General features: G+C 41.4%; 1 protein-coding gene across 1 annotated transcript in view; it reads right to left on the bottom strand.

Moving 5' to 3' along the window:
* Positions 1 to 15,995, bottom strand: part of si:dkeyp-14d3.1 (transmembrane protein 132C) — an 807,657-nt gene that overhangs the window by 17,475 nt on the left and 774,187 nt on the right. Inside the window, exons 6-7 of the mRNA XM_034169759.1 lie at positions 8,931 to 9,204; positions 1,968 to 2,159 (exon numbers count right to left, since the gene is read on the bottom strand). Coding sequence (XP_034025650.1) covers positions 1,968 to 2,159; positions 8,931 to 9,204 — 466 coding nt within the window. The remainder of the gene's footprint in view (positions 1 to 1,967; positions 2,160 to 8,930; positions 9,205 to 15,995) is intronic.

Below are 15,995 nucleotides of genomic sequence, written 5' to 3' on the forward strand. Positions count from 1 at the left end.
CTGCCTGGTCATACCCACAGCCGGCTATTTTGGGGGTAATTTTCAGTTCAGCTTTTAAAAAATGGTACCAGTTTGTTCACCATGTCACAGAGATTCAGAATATATATAGTTTTTAGGGCTACGTTATAGTTTGGGAGTTTATCCCAGACAGACAGAAAGACAGACAGAAATGCCAGCATGACAAGCACATGGTACAACACTGTATGGTCTTACATAAATGGCTATTTTGGGGGTAATTTTCAGTTCAACTTTTTAAAAATGGTACCCGTTTGTTCCCCATGTCATGAGGATTCAGAATATATATAGTTTTTAGGGCTACATACTATTGTTTGGGAGTTTATCGCACATGGTACAACACTGTATGGTCTTACATAAATGGCTGTTTTGGGGGTAATTTTCAGTTCAACTTTTTAAAAAATAGTACCATTTTGTTGCCCATGTCATGAGGATTCAAAATATATATATACGTATAGTTTTTAGGGCTACATATTATGGTTTGGGAGTTTATCCCGGGCAGAGAGACAGACAGACATAGCCCTTTATGTATGAATGTATGTATGTGTGTATATACGAGGTCTGTCCGTAAAGTATCGTACCTTTTTATTTTTTTCAAAAACTATATGGATTTCATTCATATGTTTTTACGTCAGACATGCTTGAACCCTCGTGCGCATGCGTGAGTTTTTCCATGCCTGTCGGTGACGTCATTCGCCTGTGAGCACGCCTTGTGGAAGGAGTGGTCCCGCCCCCTCGTCGGATTTTCATTGTCTGGAAATGGCGGAATGAAAAGGACTTTTTTTCCATCAGAATTTTTTCAGAAGCTGTTAGAGACTGGCACCTGGAAACCATTCGAAAAATTTATCTGGCTTTCAGTGAAAATTTTACGGGCTTTACAGAGAATAAGGACTTTAACTACAGGTTTAAGGACCCCTTTAAAGGACGGTCGGTGCGCCGCGCTGCGAGCTGTGATGATGCGGCACAAACCACTGGATCATTTCTAAGCTGATGGCTCTGTGGATACTAGACCGTCGTGTGCTCTTTCTCTGGTTATCACAAGACCTGGACATCAGCCATTTTCCGGCAGATTTCACTTTTAACAAGAGATTTTGTCATGGAAAGCCGCGCGGAGGCTTCGCACGTCACGACCGATTCGCTGATGAAGCGAGACAAAGGAACACCTCCGTTTCGGAGTGTTAGAGGACAAGTTGGGACATGTCCAGCTCTCCACAAGTTCTTTTATACTCACTGGGCTGGTAAGCACTGAAAGCCAAGATAGACATGTCCCAGATGTATATATAAAACAAATGGTGACTGGTTTCTAAACACAATTATGACAGAGTTTTTTGGGGAAGAGCGAGCAGCAGCCCCACAACAAGCAGCGGAGTTTCTTTTTTTTTCTTTTTTTTTTTTTGTTTATCGCGCCCAGTGTGAACGCTGCATAAGACAAAAAAGCATAGACAAAAAAAGAGGTTATTGTGTTTGGTCCAAAACACCACCAAAACACATTAAGTAATCATCTACTTACTTTACATGGCATTGCCTCGACTCCCAGCACCATTGTGCTTTAACTGCTAAATAAAAACTTGTTGCTTAGTGATTGGTCTTTTGGAAGTGATCAAATTATGCAGTCCAGAGTTCAGTCTGGACTTGGTGCTGTATGAATAAAACTGAATTGAGGTCACTATGTCTTTTTCAGGAAAAAAATTACAAAAAGTGCCACTCAAGTCCAGTTCCATTCCAATGGCAGTGTTGGTGAAAGTAAAATAAGTTTTCAATGACTCAATCCCTAGATCTGTAGCAGTGCTGAAACTTAATAAGTTAGCTCAGTGTACATCTGGGGAAAACACGACTAAGTTCGTATAGGCTCTATAACTTGTCTAAATCAGTCCATTAGGTTTTGAGTTACCTTGATGACAAACAGATGAAATGAGATGGCAGACACAACATTATTTAGACGTTTATCAGACCTGTTTGGGACTCTGCAGAACCTCCTGGGTGGTTGTGGTGGCCAGGATGGCTCTGTTGCTTCCTGGGCTAAGCTGCAGTGTCATGGAGAGGCCTGTGACCAGCTGGACTCCCAACTCTGTGATGGTCACTTTGTCATCCACCACCATGATGGTCTTCTCTGCTAAGATGGAGTCTGACAAAGGCGACAGCACCTAGTAGGGGCAACAACAAGAATGTGGCTAGTTGAAACAAAGCAGCCAGAAATAGCAAATGCAACTTTGAAGGAAAGGAATAACAATTATTTAACCTGTGTTGCAGGGTGGCCAACCTGAGGGAAACAGGCTGTGTACAGCCTGCCTAGTACCAAATCAACTGCTGCCAAACAGCGAGGGCTGAATAGATCACCAAACTTACATGATACTGCAGTCAGTTTATGAAAGCTTCGTGGTCCAAGATGAAATCCACAGCTGGGTCACTTCATGAAAAGGAGTCACAATATGTGTTACGAGGGTTAAATTTTTTAATTTCCTAGCAAGGTGATATAGACTGTAAGATATGAATATACGAACCACGAGGAATTCAAAAAATCCACTATGGAGATAAGTTATGAACTTACGATGTACTTTTTTTTTTTGGATGGGCTTCCGGAAAAGCCACACAAATTTGGTATGGTGGGGTTTAGTGTCCCCCTTTTCAGATAAAAACTGAAAATAGAAAAATTTCAAGATAATTATGCCCTCTAAGTTATCACAATTATTTAATCAATATATAGAGAGACAGCTGCAGGGACTACATCTCTCGGCTGGCTTGGGAAAGCCTTGGGGTTCCCCCGGAGGAGCTGGGGGAGGTGCGTGTGGATCGGGAGGTCTGGGCGGCTTTGCTTGAGCTGCTGCCCCCGCGACCCGACTCCGGAAAAGCGGAAGAAAATGGATGGATGGATGGATATAGAGAGACAATCATTTTATATTTTCCCTGCACATAGGGCTGTTCTGTTTTTACTGACCAATAATGTTGGCTTGCATAATGGTCACCCCTTTCATGAAGTGACACAGTTACAGCAATCAGAGTACCACCAACTGCATTGCTACAAATAGGAGTCGCTGCTGGTCATGTTGTTTGACTGATGCTCTTGTATGTCAGAGACAAGCAAAAACATCACATCAGTGACATCTGAGCAGTGATGCCACAGTTACTTTGAAAAGTTACTTTATTATTTACTTTTTACAGTAACATTTTACAGTTACTTCATACAATTACTTCATTAGCAGCTGTGGACAACTTGTCAGCAGTTGCTGAAAGTATCTAATAAAGTAACTAGTAATCTAACTTGGTTATTTTTAAGGTTGAGTATTCAGAAAAGTAACTACAACTACTACTAGTTACTTTGCTGATTAGTTACTCTGCTGATTACTCAATCTTAAGAGTAACCAAGTTAGATTACTAATTACCTTATTACCGTATTTTCCGCACCATAAGGTGCACCTAAAAGCCTTAAATTTTCACAAAAATCGGCCGTGCGCCCTATAATCCGGTGCGCCTTATGTGCGCACTGAATTCCAAAATCTGTAAAAACGACTGACGTTGTCTTTGACCGTCCGAATATCGGACCATTTCCTGCTGACACAAGGACGTAATACGTAAAGTACGTACGCTAGCAGCGTAGAGTACGTACCCTAGCAGTGATAAACCAATCGGAGAACATTACGTAATATGTAAAGTACGTACGCTGGTAGCGTAGAGTACGTACGCTGCCAGCGATAAACCAGAGAAGAGTCCGTGAGTCCGTGGTACGTACACTTACCTCCGCCACTCCTCCGGTAGTTACCGTATACTACAGGTATCCTGCAAAACAACATTTGTTTGTCTAAGGACCCCCGAAAATGGCGCCAGCGAAGAGACATGCTTACGAGGCACAATTCAAACTGCAGGCTATCAGTTACGCGGTTGTTCATGGGAATAGAGCAGCTGCGAGAGGAAACAAGAAAATGAACTGCGCCAAGTTAAAAAGACCAAACAGAGTTTCCGCAGAAACAAAGCGAGGTGGCCACAGCTAGAAGACCAGCTGTTCAATTCAGACACAGAAGATGAAGACTTCGATGGATTTGTGACAGAACCATAATAAAAAATAATGTGAGTACCATATTGTTAAATACTGGTAGTTCAAAGTTGTTAAAAAGTTCAAATAAACTCACTGTTTTGCTTCCGTGACCTTTTTTTGTTTTTTTTGTAGACTATATGTTTTAGCGTTCGCCTTTTGTAAGGGTTAAGTACCCGCTAATTGAGGGCATGCCTTATAATCCGGTGCGCCTTATGGTGCAGAAAATATGGTAGTTACATTCCTTATTAGTTACAAGTTGTCAGTAGCTGCTAATAAAAGTAACTTCATAAAGCTGCTAATGAAGTAACTATAAATTTACTGTATAAAGCAGGGCTGTGAAAAATCTGTGGATCCACGGAATTCCGCGGATTTTGTCATTGGGAGGAATGGGGTGGGGTGGTGTTAGTGTTTTACTTTGTAATCGTGATTGCCACTGAGTTTTTATAATACATATCGCAAAGCTTTCTTTTTTTTTTACAACATTGTGCAAGTTTTCTAAGTCCGCGGACACTGATCTGTATAACAGATACAGATCAGTGTCCGCGGATCAGCAGAACTCCGTAGAGAAAAATGTCAATCAAAGCAAGGCTGTTACGACAGTTGTCGTAAAGTGGGACTGGTTAGTTGCTATGGCGATGCTGTGTGCCTGGTCTTTAAGCTAAACGTAACATGTGGGTATATCGCATACTTTAAGAGCTATCAAGTTTTTAAAGAAAAAAATCTGCAGTATGTCTGTGTCACGGAGTGATGTCGGATGTCAAAATGTTGGATAAGGACTCAAGAGTCTGTGGTAGAGGTCGGCGGATCGATCCTAATATCGATAATATCGATACCAATGCTGGTATTGATATTGAACGATCCTCGTGTAAAAAGATCAATACTCAAACTTTTTTTCTGTCCTGCACGCACTGACTGCTGTGCACGCAGATTCATCAACGTCTCCTCTCTGTCTGTAAGAGCAGCGCTGCGCTGTGTCACACATCACGGAGCAGCGCACCCTTGTATTGTGGTTTGTCAGCCCTCTACCTCAGGAGATTTTGTTTTAAGTTGTGTTGAGTGATATTTTTTAAACAAAAATGTTGATTGCGATAATAAAGTATTTTGTTGTCATGTACAATGTTTGGCGAAATTCTGTCCTAGGTCTTTTGGATCCTTTGGATCTATGAAGCTTAAATATGAAAAAGTATCGGTATTGGCGATACTGTGCCTGTATTTACTTGCTATCGGATCAATACCAAAATTCCCGGTATTGCCCACCTCTAGTCCGTGGAACTGGTGCTGATTTAAAATCGTCTTCATAAACACACTTGAAAGATAAAAGAAATGGGAAACGCAAACTGCATCTTCTGCTCTCAGAAAAGATGGTAAGAATTTTTCTCTCTCTGGAAAATATACATTGTGCTGTTCAAACAGGATTTCAGACAAGTTTATGTGACTTTTTTTTATGAATGTAGACTTTCTTTCATTGGAAAAAAGACACTCTGGCCTCAATGGATTTACAGTAATTCACACAAGAATATGTGACTTTTTACTGTAAGGTATGTTGATAATTTACCATGATTTTCTAAATATTCTACAAGCTTTAGCTGTAGTTTTTGAAATTGTTGTGAGTTAATGCATAATTTGGTTTACAATTAAAAGGAAAATCATTCTAGGTCCACATTCCATGTCATATTCTGTTATTTCAACATTATCATTGACAGTTCAAATGAAAGAGTGAATATAGGATCATTTAAATATGCACTTCTTTTGAGATTTTTTCTTCCAGGAGATGCTCAAAATGTATCATTAGACACAACATTAATTTGGTTTCTGGGGCCTCGCAGGCCCCAAACCCCAGCTCGCCCCCTGCAAATGTTCCTGGGGCTTCACAGTTTTCATTTCACAGCTCTGATAAAGTAACTAAAAAGTAACTAATAAATTAACTTTTCAAAGTAACTGTGGCAGCACGAAAAATGCCACAGACATTAGATAATCACAAATTAGAGGCAATTAAATGATGCATCAAGTTGTCTATCTAAAGCCCCGGTCACACGGCACTAACGAAGGACACCAAAGCCAAAACGAAACAAGAAATCTGGACTTATATTGACTTTTGGAGGCATCGTTTAACTGTCATCCAGCTTCATTAATGTAGCGCTTTGTCAGAATTTTCAAACTGTTGAAAAATTTGAACGAATCCCGACGACAACTTCAGTTCTCCTCTATTCTGTTTTGCTTTCTGTCTTAATGGTTCCTCATCGTTTGCATAGTTCCCACACCGTCAGCTGTCCAAATTCGACCAGCCTCCCAAGTCCGATGTCGTGCATGTTGACGATATCTGATCGGATCAATAACTAAAACTCTGAAGAGCTGAGCATAACATCCTTGTATCGCTGATGACTCATCCATGTGTGGGACGAAAAGCAACATTGTCATACAGAAACAATAGCAGCAAGAACGTTTTATCAACTACTTTAACAATTAACGTATGTTCCAGCCGTCTGTGGCTGGAAAGGCTGTGCGCACGCGCACACTCCAGCCGTTTCTGGCTGTGCGCACAGCCATTTGCATGTTTCGTTTTGATTTTGTTTGCAGCGTCAAGGTCGGCATTCACCTCGTTTTTCTTTTGTTAGTTTCGGTTTTGTTTCGTTCCTTTATGCTCTCTTGATTCGCAGGTTTTCCGGTGATGGGAGAAGTGCAGGATCATTCGTCCACCTTTTCTCGACGATTTGTGACTTTTTTCCTTGGTTCAGCTATCGTCGTGTGCCGTTTGACCAGGCCCTAAGCAGCCACTCCCAAACTATATAGCTTACCTGCAGTACCTTCATGCCACACAAGGGGACTGTGGCGCACATGCAGTATCTTTACAAATCACTGATCTAACCTACTTTTTTCTTTTTTAAATGGCTGCCTTGACCAAACACCAAATCTATGTGCCGACTACCTTTGGCAGGTAAGAATTGATTCTCTCTTGACTAACAGGAATAGTCCAGACTATTTAACACCAAATAAAAGTCAGAATGTGGTTGAAAGAGATTTGTCTGATCCTCTGGGTGCACACATCCTGAAAAAAAAAAGGTTTCCTGCTTGTCAAGCTTGTTGGTGGTAGAATCTTGTCACAGCTGTCAGGATTTCCCAGTTGTTATTTTTCCTGTCTTGTGAAAGTGTTTTACTCAGGCGAGCACACATCTGCACGCATAGACAGCCAAGGCCTGGACAGCGGGCAGAAGAATCCATGTGCACAGATGTCATTAGGAGGCTGATATTCATCCAGTTATCCTACAGAACCTGACAAACTAAAGAACCGCGGAAGGAACGTGTTTACTGTCACCATGGGCCAATACGGCCAGCTGCTGAGAGCCGGCAGCGCACGCGCTCACACACCAGAAAGCACCTGTCTGCACCAGACAAAAAGCTAGAAGTCATCAAACAGCAGCACTGACAGCAGCATCTGTCGTCAACCTGGAAATAAACAATATGTTCACATCCCTACAGTACAGTCATTCAGTTTTCATGAGTTTGTTGCCTGCAACAAGGAAGTTACACTTTTTTCTGCACCTGTCTGTTGGATTACTTACTCATTATTACAGCAGGGTTACTTAATTTTTAGCGAACTGATTTTCACCAGAGTTGCTGAGGAAGTCAAGTCCAAACTAACACAGTCATTCAACTTTGTGGTCTCAGTTGGAACTGAAATGATAACATTTTGAGGAAAATTATCCTGAAGTTCTGGTGTTGATGCTGCAGCTCTCTATGTTCCAGGGGTCAATGCTCCAGCACCTGATACCTACTTCCCTGCTTCAAAACCACAATCAAGATCCATCCCCACTCAGCCATATCTATCTGAGGAAAGTTCTGCCCAGTTCTGTTCTAGAGCTTAAAGCCGTTTTTAATGTACAACCCCACCTCTTCCACCTCAGAAAAGGCCTCTGCAGCAGCTCCAATCCCTCCTGTTCATAGAACCAGAGCAAGATTTTGCGTGCACAAAGGCCAGCCAGAGAATCTGCTTTCGTGAGTTGAGAGCCTATACCCCGAGGCTGTTCCAAAGCCTGTCTATCCATGGATCTTCTTCCTACTTGCTTGAAGCAGACTGTTGGCAATGCCAGGACATTATAGGCAAGATCCTGTTCCCTGCCCTGTTTCTGAGTCTGCCTGCTGCACTGTCTGTGTGTCTGTTCTTCTTCCTGCTGTGATCGTGCTGTTCATGATTCTGTGTGAAAGTCCAGCATTGAGAGCATCTGCCCAATATCCAGTTTAAAAGCCACCTACTTCCAGCATATCATCCTCTTGCTCAGTCTGATCCTCTACCTCTTGATTGCTCCTATTTACTTTCTGTCTTCATGTGCCATCGCTCATTTGACTCAGACCTGGTCCTTCCCTCTTCCACATGACCACTCAGGCCCCGTTGTTTTCCCAACAGATGAGACAGGTCAAGTCTGAGAGCAGGTTCTGGCGCTGCTTGTCGCCATGCACAGCACACGACATATTAGACCAACTCATATTAGATACAACTGCACATGCATCATAATTCATACTGATTTCACAATAAATTGGAAAGTTGGGTGAACAATGGTCTTCCCTGTGACCTTTGACATGCAAAAAGCAAGCCAGTCAAACAATGAGGGTCAATAGGTTCCTACTTTACCACAATAAAAGTTGCATAAATTAAAAAAGGCATGAAAACATTGTCTGACTTTTTAAAAGAGAGTGGTACTGGCATTATGTTTGGTCACTATTGACAAAAAAAAGGCCACATATTACACATACACATTTACACTACAAATTATGGGCTTGACAGAAGACTGCTTTTGACAAAATCTGACTAAGGGGACAAAAATAATATATATCCCACTTTTAAGCAGCTTGTAAAAAGGTGCTCTTTTAAAAGTAACACATTACCTACCTGTATAGTGGTCATTCCAGTGTCAAGTCCGACAAGTATCCTCCTGTCCAGTAGCTTGGCGATCTGTTGATTCTCTACCTTCAGGAAATCCCACACCAACTCTGTGATGTCCACCTGCCAATCAGATCCCAGCATGAAGGTTGTCTGGCCGCGGGGATCTGCAGATTCAGCTACAAAATGGGTCAGGACTCTGAGTATTACATGCTGGTATTGCAGAGTGCAGGTTCGTCCTCTTCTGTCTTCATAATCCTCATCGTCACTATCCCTTATGGACCTGTCAATTAAAAAAATGACATACATATTGTGATATGCTTAAGGACGTTCCCCTCCCCTCTCCTCTCTGTCTGTACAGTTGTATGCAAAAGTTTGGGCACCCCTGATAATTTTCATGATTTTCCTTTATAAATCATTAGTTGTCTGGATCAGAAATTTCAGTTAAATATATCATATAGCAGACGAACACACTGATATTTAAATATATCATATAGCAGACGAACACACTGATATTTGAGAAGTGAAAGTTTCTAGTATTTATAGAAAGTGTGCAATGACTATTTAAACAAAATTAGGCAGGTGCATAAATTTGGGCACACTGGTCATTTTATTGATTTGAATACATTTAGCACTAATTATTGAAACACAAAATTGTTTGACCTCCTTACACAGGTGTATCCAATCATGAGAAAGGGTATTTAAGGTGGCCATTTGCAAATGTTCCCCCTCTTTGCATCTCTTCTAATGAGTAGCAAGCCTCTAAACAACTCTCAAATGACCTGAAAACTAATTTTGTTCAACATCATGGTTTAGGGAAAGGAAACAAAAAGCTATCTCAGAAATTTCAGCTGTCAGTTTCCACTGTGAGGAACATAGTGAGGAAATGGAAGTACAGGCACAGTACTAGTTAAGGCCCAAAGTGGCAGGCCAAGAAAAATCTCAGATAAGCTGAAGCAAAGGATGGTGAGAACAGTCATAGTCAACCAGACCTGCTCTAAAGACCTACAACATGATCTTGCTGCAGATAGTGTCTCTGTGCATCGTACTGAGACACAACACACTTTGCACAAAGACATGCTGTATGATGCTGTAATGCAGAGGAAGACTTTTCTGTGTACACGCCACAAACAGAGTCGCTTGAGGTTTGCTAAAGCACATTTGGAAAAACCAGCTTCATTTTGGAATAAGGTGCTGTGGACTAATGAAACTAAAATTGAGTTATTTCTTATACTTTCCTGTGTCATCCATGTATTTTTAATGTATTTACAATTATATTATGTACTTACATTGAACTTACTAAATAAAATCACTTGCCACACTCACACTTTTAATATAAAGATGACGTACCACCCTCAGCTGGAATGGCGTGTGAGACCAGAATGTAGTTAGCAACATCCATTGTTCAGTGTTGTTAACTAATATCTTCAACTTCTCCAAAAATATTAGTTGTATCAATGTTCCATTTTTGCAGCATTCATCCTTGACCCGAAATACAAAAGCATACCAAACGGCAAATGTCAGCTGTCCACAGTTTGTCTGTGATCAAAGTTGCATGCATGCATTCACGTACTCATGCATGCACGCTTGCACGCATGCACATACAGATGCTATAAGCAGGTGCTTTTAATTTGACAAAAAAAAAGACTGTGGCGAAAGACATTAAAACCTACACATTTCACTCTTGGTACCAACATGAGACTTAACTATCTGATGGTAAGAGCAACATAACACTTAACTAAACTGACTAAACCAAGTGATCTACAAAAACACAATAAATCAATAACACAACACTGTTAAAATAACATGAACCACAATAACAACATTTAAAATCTGAAAGCCCTGAACACCCATGGTTCATTGCAGCAGAATGTCTCCCTCTTTATTGGTTAGATAACTTACTAATTTCTCCAAAAATATTTGTCCTGTCAACTTTCCTTTTTTGCAGCATTCATCCTTGATCCAAAATACATAAGAATACTAAACAGCAAATGTCATCTGTCCCCTGCTTTTCCGTGATCAAAGTCATAGACACGCATGCACACACATAGAGGCCACTTAGCTATTATAATATGTATATGTCGCGGACATGAATGAGCGAAGCTCGTCAGCATCTCACCATGTCATTTAGATTCTCCAAACTTTATTTTGAGTAAATGCTTCAGGGGAGCATTAGCATGGCAAAAACTTTTCAGCTTCTGGGGGGCTCCACAAGGAAGTTTTATAAGTCCGCAGACACTGATCTGCGTGTTACAGATACAAATCAGTTTCCTCGGATCCATGGAACTTACCCCCGTAAAACTTGCTTGCCGTAAAGAAAAAACTGCTTTGCGATAAGCCTTTAAAAAACCTCAGTGACGATCACGATTACAGAGCACACAGTACACCCCCCCATGATGAAATCTGCACATTCCACGGATTTGCAGAGTTTTCACAGGCCTGAGTTTATAACCCCTAATGGTGAGTTTCTGCAGACTGCAGATAAAATTGCTTATTGTTATGCTAACCCCATGTTCCTGCCACGGTGCTGTGATGCGGACCACATCAGTCTCAGATCCATGCCAGATATGGGCTGTAAATGGTTGGTCTTTTGCGGAACTGGTTCAGATCTGGTCCGGATCTGGGCCAGGCTGCAAAAATTGTCTGGACCGGATCCGTTTTCAGGAATGGTACCAGATGCTGGACTACATCCAGCCCGGATCCATTTGCTGTCTGGGTATGGTCCCACTCTGACTAGAGTAGGACCATATGTACACCAGCAGTGTTAATTTAACACTGTCAGTGTTAGTTTCACACTGGTGATTTTACTGTATGTGTGACAGAGCTACGGTATAATAAACACAATGAGATGTGTGAAAATGTGAATGAATGTGAGGAGTTGCACCAGTGCCACATAGCCCCCAGATTGCAGAGACAGCTTCACCACCAACAACCACACCATGAAGAGGCAAAGAGCACCCACAGGGAGCACACACCAGCTACCCCATGAAGAGGTGCCCCTAACCGTGCCACCCTCAGGAGCAAACCAGCCTCGTGAGCAGGAGCTACAGGACACAGATCCCAGTGCAAATGGACACATTTGAACTAATTCACATGTTCACATGCTGCAGATACGTGTGCCTGAAAAAAACACCAAGTGCTGAAACAGTGTTACTCATTAAAACACGAAAAAAAATTATCAATTCATTACCCAGGCATCACTTTTCATCCTCGTTCCTTTAAGATGGAGCACTCAGTCAGGAATCAGTGAATGCGCCTTCACCTCCTTAATGCTTTATTTAATAGCTTCTACAACTGCTCTGTTGCTTACGAATCTAATTTGATTACTGTGGGCAACAAATCAGCCGCTACTGGCTCTGCTCGCTCTCACTGAGAAAATTGCTTGGAGCATAACAAACTAGGCTTAAATGGTTACAACACAGCTATGTTGGGATTTAATTTTGCCGATGAATGTTTAATTTTCGCTTCAACAGATGACTTTATCAAAGCAGCAGATAACAGCTCTGTTGGAGCCGTTATTCCAGCAGAATAAATGCTGTTGCAGGTAGAGCAAACAGAAAAGTGACTGAAAAAAAAGATTAATCACACTGTGCTGTGGATGTACGTCCATCCGTCAGTGTAATCACCATCACTCACTGCTTTGACTCAAATACACACACATTTAAGAAACAATACATACTCACAGGTTGAGCTCATGATAAAGGGGAGAGAAAAATACACATTTCCCCCCCTTTACTTGTTTTTTTTCCCCCTAGGAATTATCCACTCCGCTTTTAGTTCCTCCTAAGGAACGTATCTGGATGTGGAGTCATGGGAATTAGGATATTACTGCATGCTTCAGAGGGAAGCCGAGAGCACGCAGGGAGATTTGAGGTTTTGTCTTCCAGCCGGCATAAACCGGAGCGCACCCCAACACAGGAGTCATTTCTCAGTTCCACTTCGCGCTGTTGTCATTTTTATATCCAGTGGCCCTGTCCTCTGAGTACAGCACAGTATCTTTTTGTGTTACAGACATGAATCACTGATCTGTGGATTTATGCTGAGCAACGTTTCAGAAAAAAGTACTCCACAGCACTGTGAATCCCCCCTCACCCCTACAATATATATATATATATATATATATAAAACAAGAGCAAACAGTGAATTCTGACGTCCACCAAGCCGGATCCGGATCACCTCCAAAATTCAGTGGAGTCTTCCATGGTCTAATATGTACCCGTGGTGCAAATTTGGTGGGAATCCGTAAAGTAGTTTTGACGTAATCCTTCAAAGCCTATATAAAGAAAAATCTTGATCCAGAATCTGGATTCAGATCTGGATCACCTCCAAAATTTAAAGGAGACTTCCTTGGCCTAATATGTGTCTGTGGTGCAAATTTGGTGGGAATCCGTAAAATAGTTTCGACGTAATCCTTCAAAGCCTATATAAAGAGAAATCTTGATCCAGAATCTGGATTCAGACCTGAATCACCTCCAAAATTTAATGGCGTCTTCCTACTCGTAATATGTGTCCGTGGTGCAAATTTGGTGGGAATCCGTAAAGTAGTTTTGACGTAATCCTTCAAAGCCTATATAAAGAAAAATCTTGATCCAGAATCTGGATTCAGACCTGAATCACCTCCAAAATTTAATGGCGTCTTCCTACTCGTAATATGTGTCCGTGGTGCAAATTTGGTGGGAATCCGTAAAGTAGTTTTGACGTAATCCTTCAAAGCCTATATAAAGAGAAATCTTGATCCAGAATCTGGATTCAGACCTGAATCACCTCCAAAATTTAATGGAGTCTTCCTTGGCCTAATATGTATCCGTGGTGTAAATTTGGTGAGAATCCGTGAAGTAAGTTTGATGTAATCCTTCAAAGCCTATATATAAAGAGAAATCTTGAGCCATAATCTGGATTCAGATCTGGATCACCTCCAAAATTTAATGGAGTCTTCCTTGGCCTAATATGTATCCGTGGTGTCAATTTGGTAAGAATCAGTGAAGTAGTTTTGATGTAATCCTTCAAAGCCTATATAAAGAGAAATCTTAATCCAGAATCTGGATCCAGATCTGGATCACCTCCAAAATCTAATGAGTTCTTCCATGGCCTAATATGTATCAGTGTTGAAAATGTCATCAAAATCTGTGCAGTAGTTTTGACGTAATCCTGCTAACAGACAGACAGACAGACAAATAAATAAACACCGGTGATTTTATTACGTTCTTGGCGGACGTAATAAAATAAGCAAAATAAGTGAAATCACATGGCTCCTTGTGTGACACACAACAACATTAAGTGGACCTTTTCAGCCTGTATTTGTTGTTGCTTTCAGGTGATCGAGTGTAAAATAAACTGTACTTGAAGGTACATCTGAGATGCAAGCCGAGATATGATGTTTTAGTGAAAGAAAATCCTCTTCTATACCACTTCATCATGAAGCTGTACAACTGGTGATACAAAATGCAAAATATGCATGATGCACAATTTCTCCAATCACAGCCACAGAAGCCTATATCTTCTTCAGGGTTGTCTGGGTGTCTTGGTGGCTTTCCTCACTCTTCTCCTTCTTGCATGGTCACTCAGTTTTTGAGAACTGTCTATTCCACACAGATTTACCACAGAGTGTCATACTGTTTGTTCTTCTTCATAACTGATGGAAATAAAGTCCAAGACATATTCAGTGAGTTGGAAATGTTCATGTATCCATCCTCTGACTTGTCTGAAGAAAACTGGCAATTAAACTGATTATCTACTTATGCAACCCATCATCTTGTCTTTTATATTTTTAATTAACATATATCAAGCTCTAAAGATTTGAAATAAACGAAACACTCATGATGATGTGACCGACAGTGGGTATGAGACCGAGCGTAGCCAGCCTTGTCCTCATGTCTGCAGTAGCTGCAGGTGCTGGTGTCGCCGACCGAACGGTCCCCCCTAAAAATTGCACCTGCACATGCGACATTAGCTGCGGTTCACAGATTATCACCTCGTTTCTGCTTCAAACTGTACTCCAGTCATTATCCATCTCAGCGACAGATATTTGAAGCTTTTGTACAACAATCTTTTCCACATAAACTCAGCATTATTTCACCATAATAGACAGCGGAAGTGATCAGAGCGCTATGGCTAAATGAGCTTCTAGCTGATGCGTTCACTGTGCGTCGGCCATTTCAAAGCATCACAGAATTTTGCAGAGTTTCTGCTTAAAACTGACTTTAGAATGATTTAAGAAGTTTTGCCTTGACATCTGATGGTTAATAATCCCATTAATCCATTTGATTACTTTGGGTGAAGAGACACTGTCTTAAGGCCCCGTCCCACTGGCGTTTAGGAAGATTTGCATATGAATTGCACACAAAATTGGTTTATATTCGCTAAACATCTGTGAAACATGCTTGTATGAGTCGGCCGATATCCGCACATGTCCGCAATTTTTGCAGAGGCACGTTTTTTTCCGTTGCCACCTTTTTTGAGCTGCACAAAATTTTGGTTGCAGATCGATCCAGTTCCTCAATACATGCGTCATACATCCGTGATTGCATATGATGGTGATTACATACCGAGGAATTTGTTATTTTTGGCCAGTTTTGTTGCGGACGACAACGAACGCCCAAAATGTGTATACTCAATTCATGCGCAATTAATCCTCTCCCCAGTGGACCGGGCCTTTAGACAAACGGCAGAGCTCCGAAATGACGCATGCGCAGATGCAAAAGGTAGACGGATTTTTAGGGGCGGACCATTCGGTTTGTGACACCGGATCTGGTTGTCTTGACAACAGGTAAGATATGTTGTTTGTCTTCACAACAACGTGTGTGCACACACAGGCCAGCCACAAACGGCTGGAATGTGCGTAAATAGTTAAAGTAGTTGATAAAACGTTCTTACCGCTATTGTTTCTGTATGACAAAGTTGCTTTTCGTCCCACGCATGGACGAGTCATCAGCGATACAAGGATGTACATTCAGCTCGTCAGAGCTTTAGTTATTGATCCATTCAGATATCATCAGCGATCGTGCAAGACGTCGGACTTGGGAAGCTGGACGAAGTTGGATGAGTTAAACGGAACACTGATGTCACAGCAACTAC

Source organism: Thalassophryne amazonica, chromosome 5 (genome assembly GCF_902500255.1).
Source record: "Thalassophryne amazonica chromosome 5, fThaAma1.1, whole genome shotgun sequence".
Lineage (NCBI taxonomy): Eukaryota > Metazoa > Chordata > Actinopteri > Batrachoidiformes > Batrachoididae > Thalassophryne > Thalassophryne amazonica.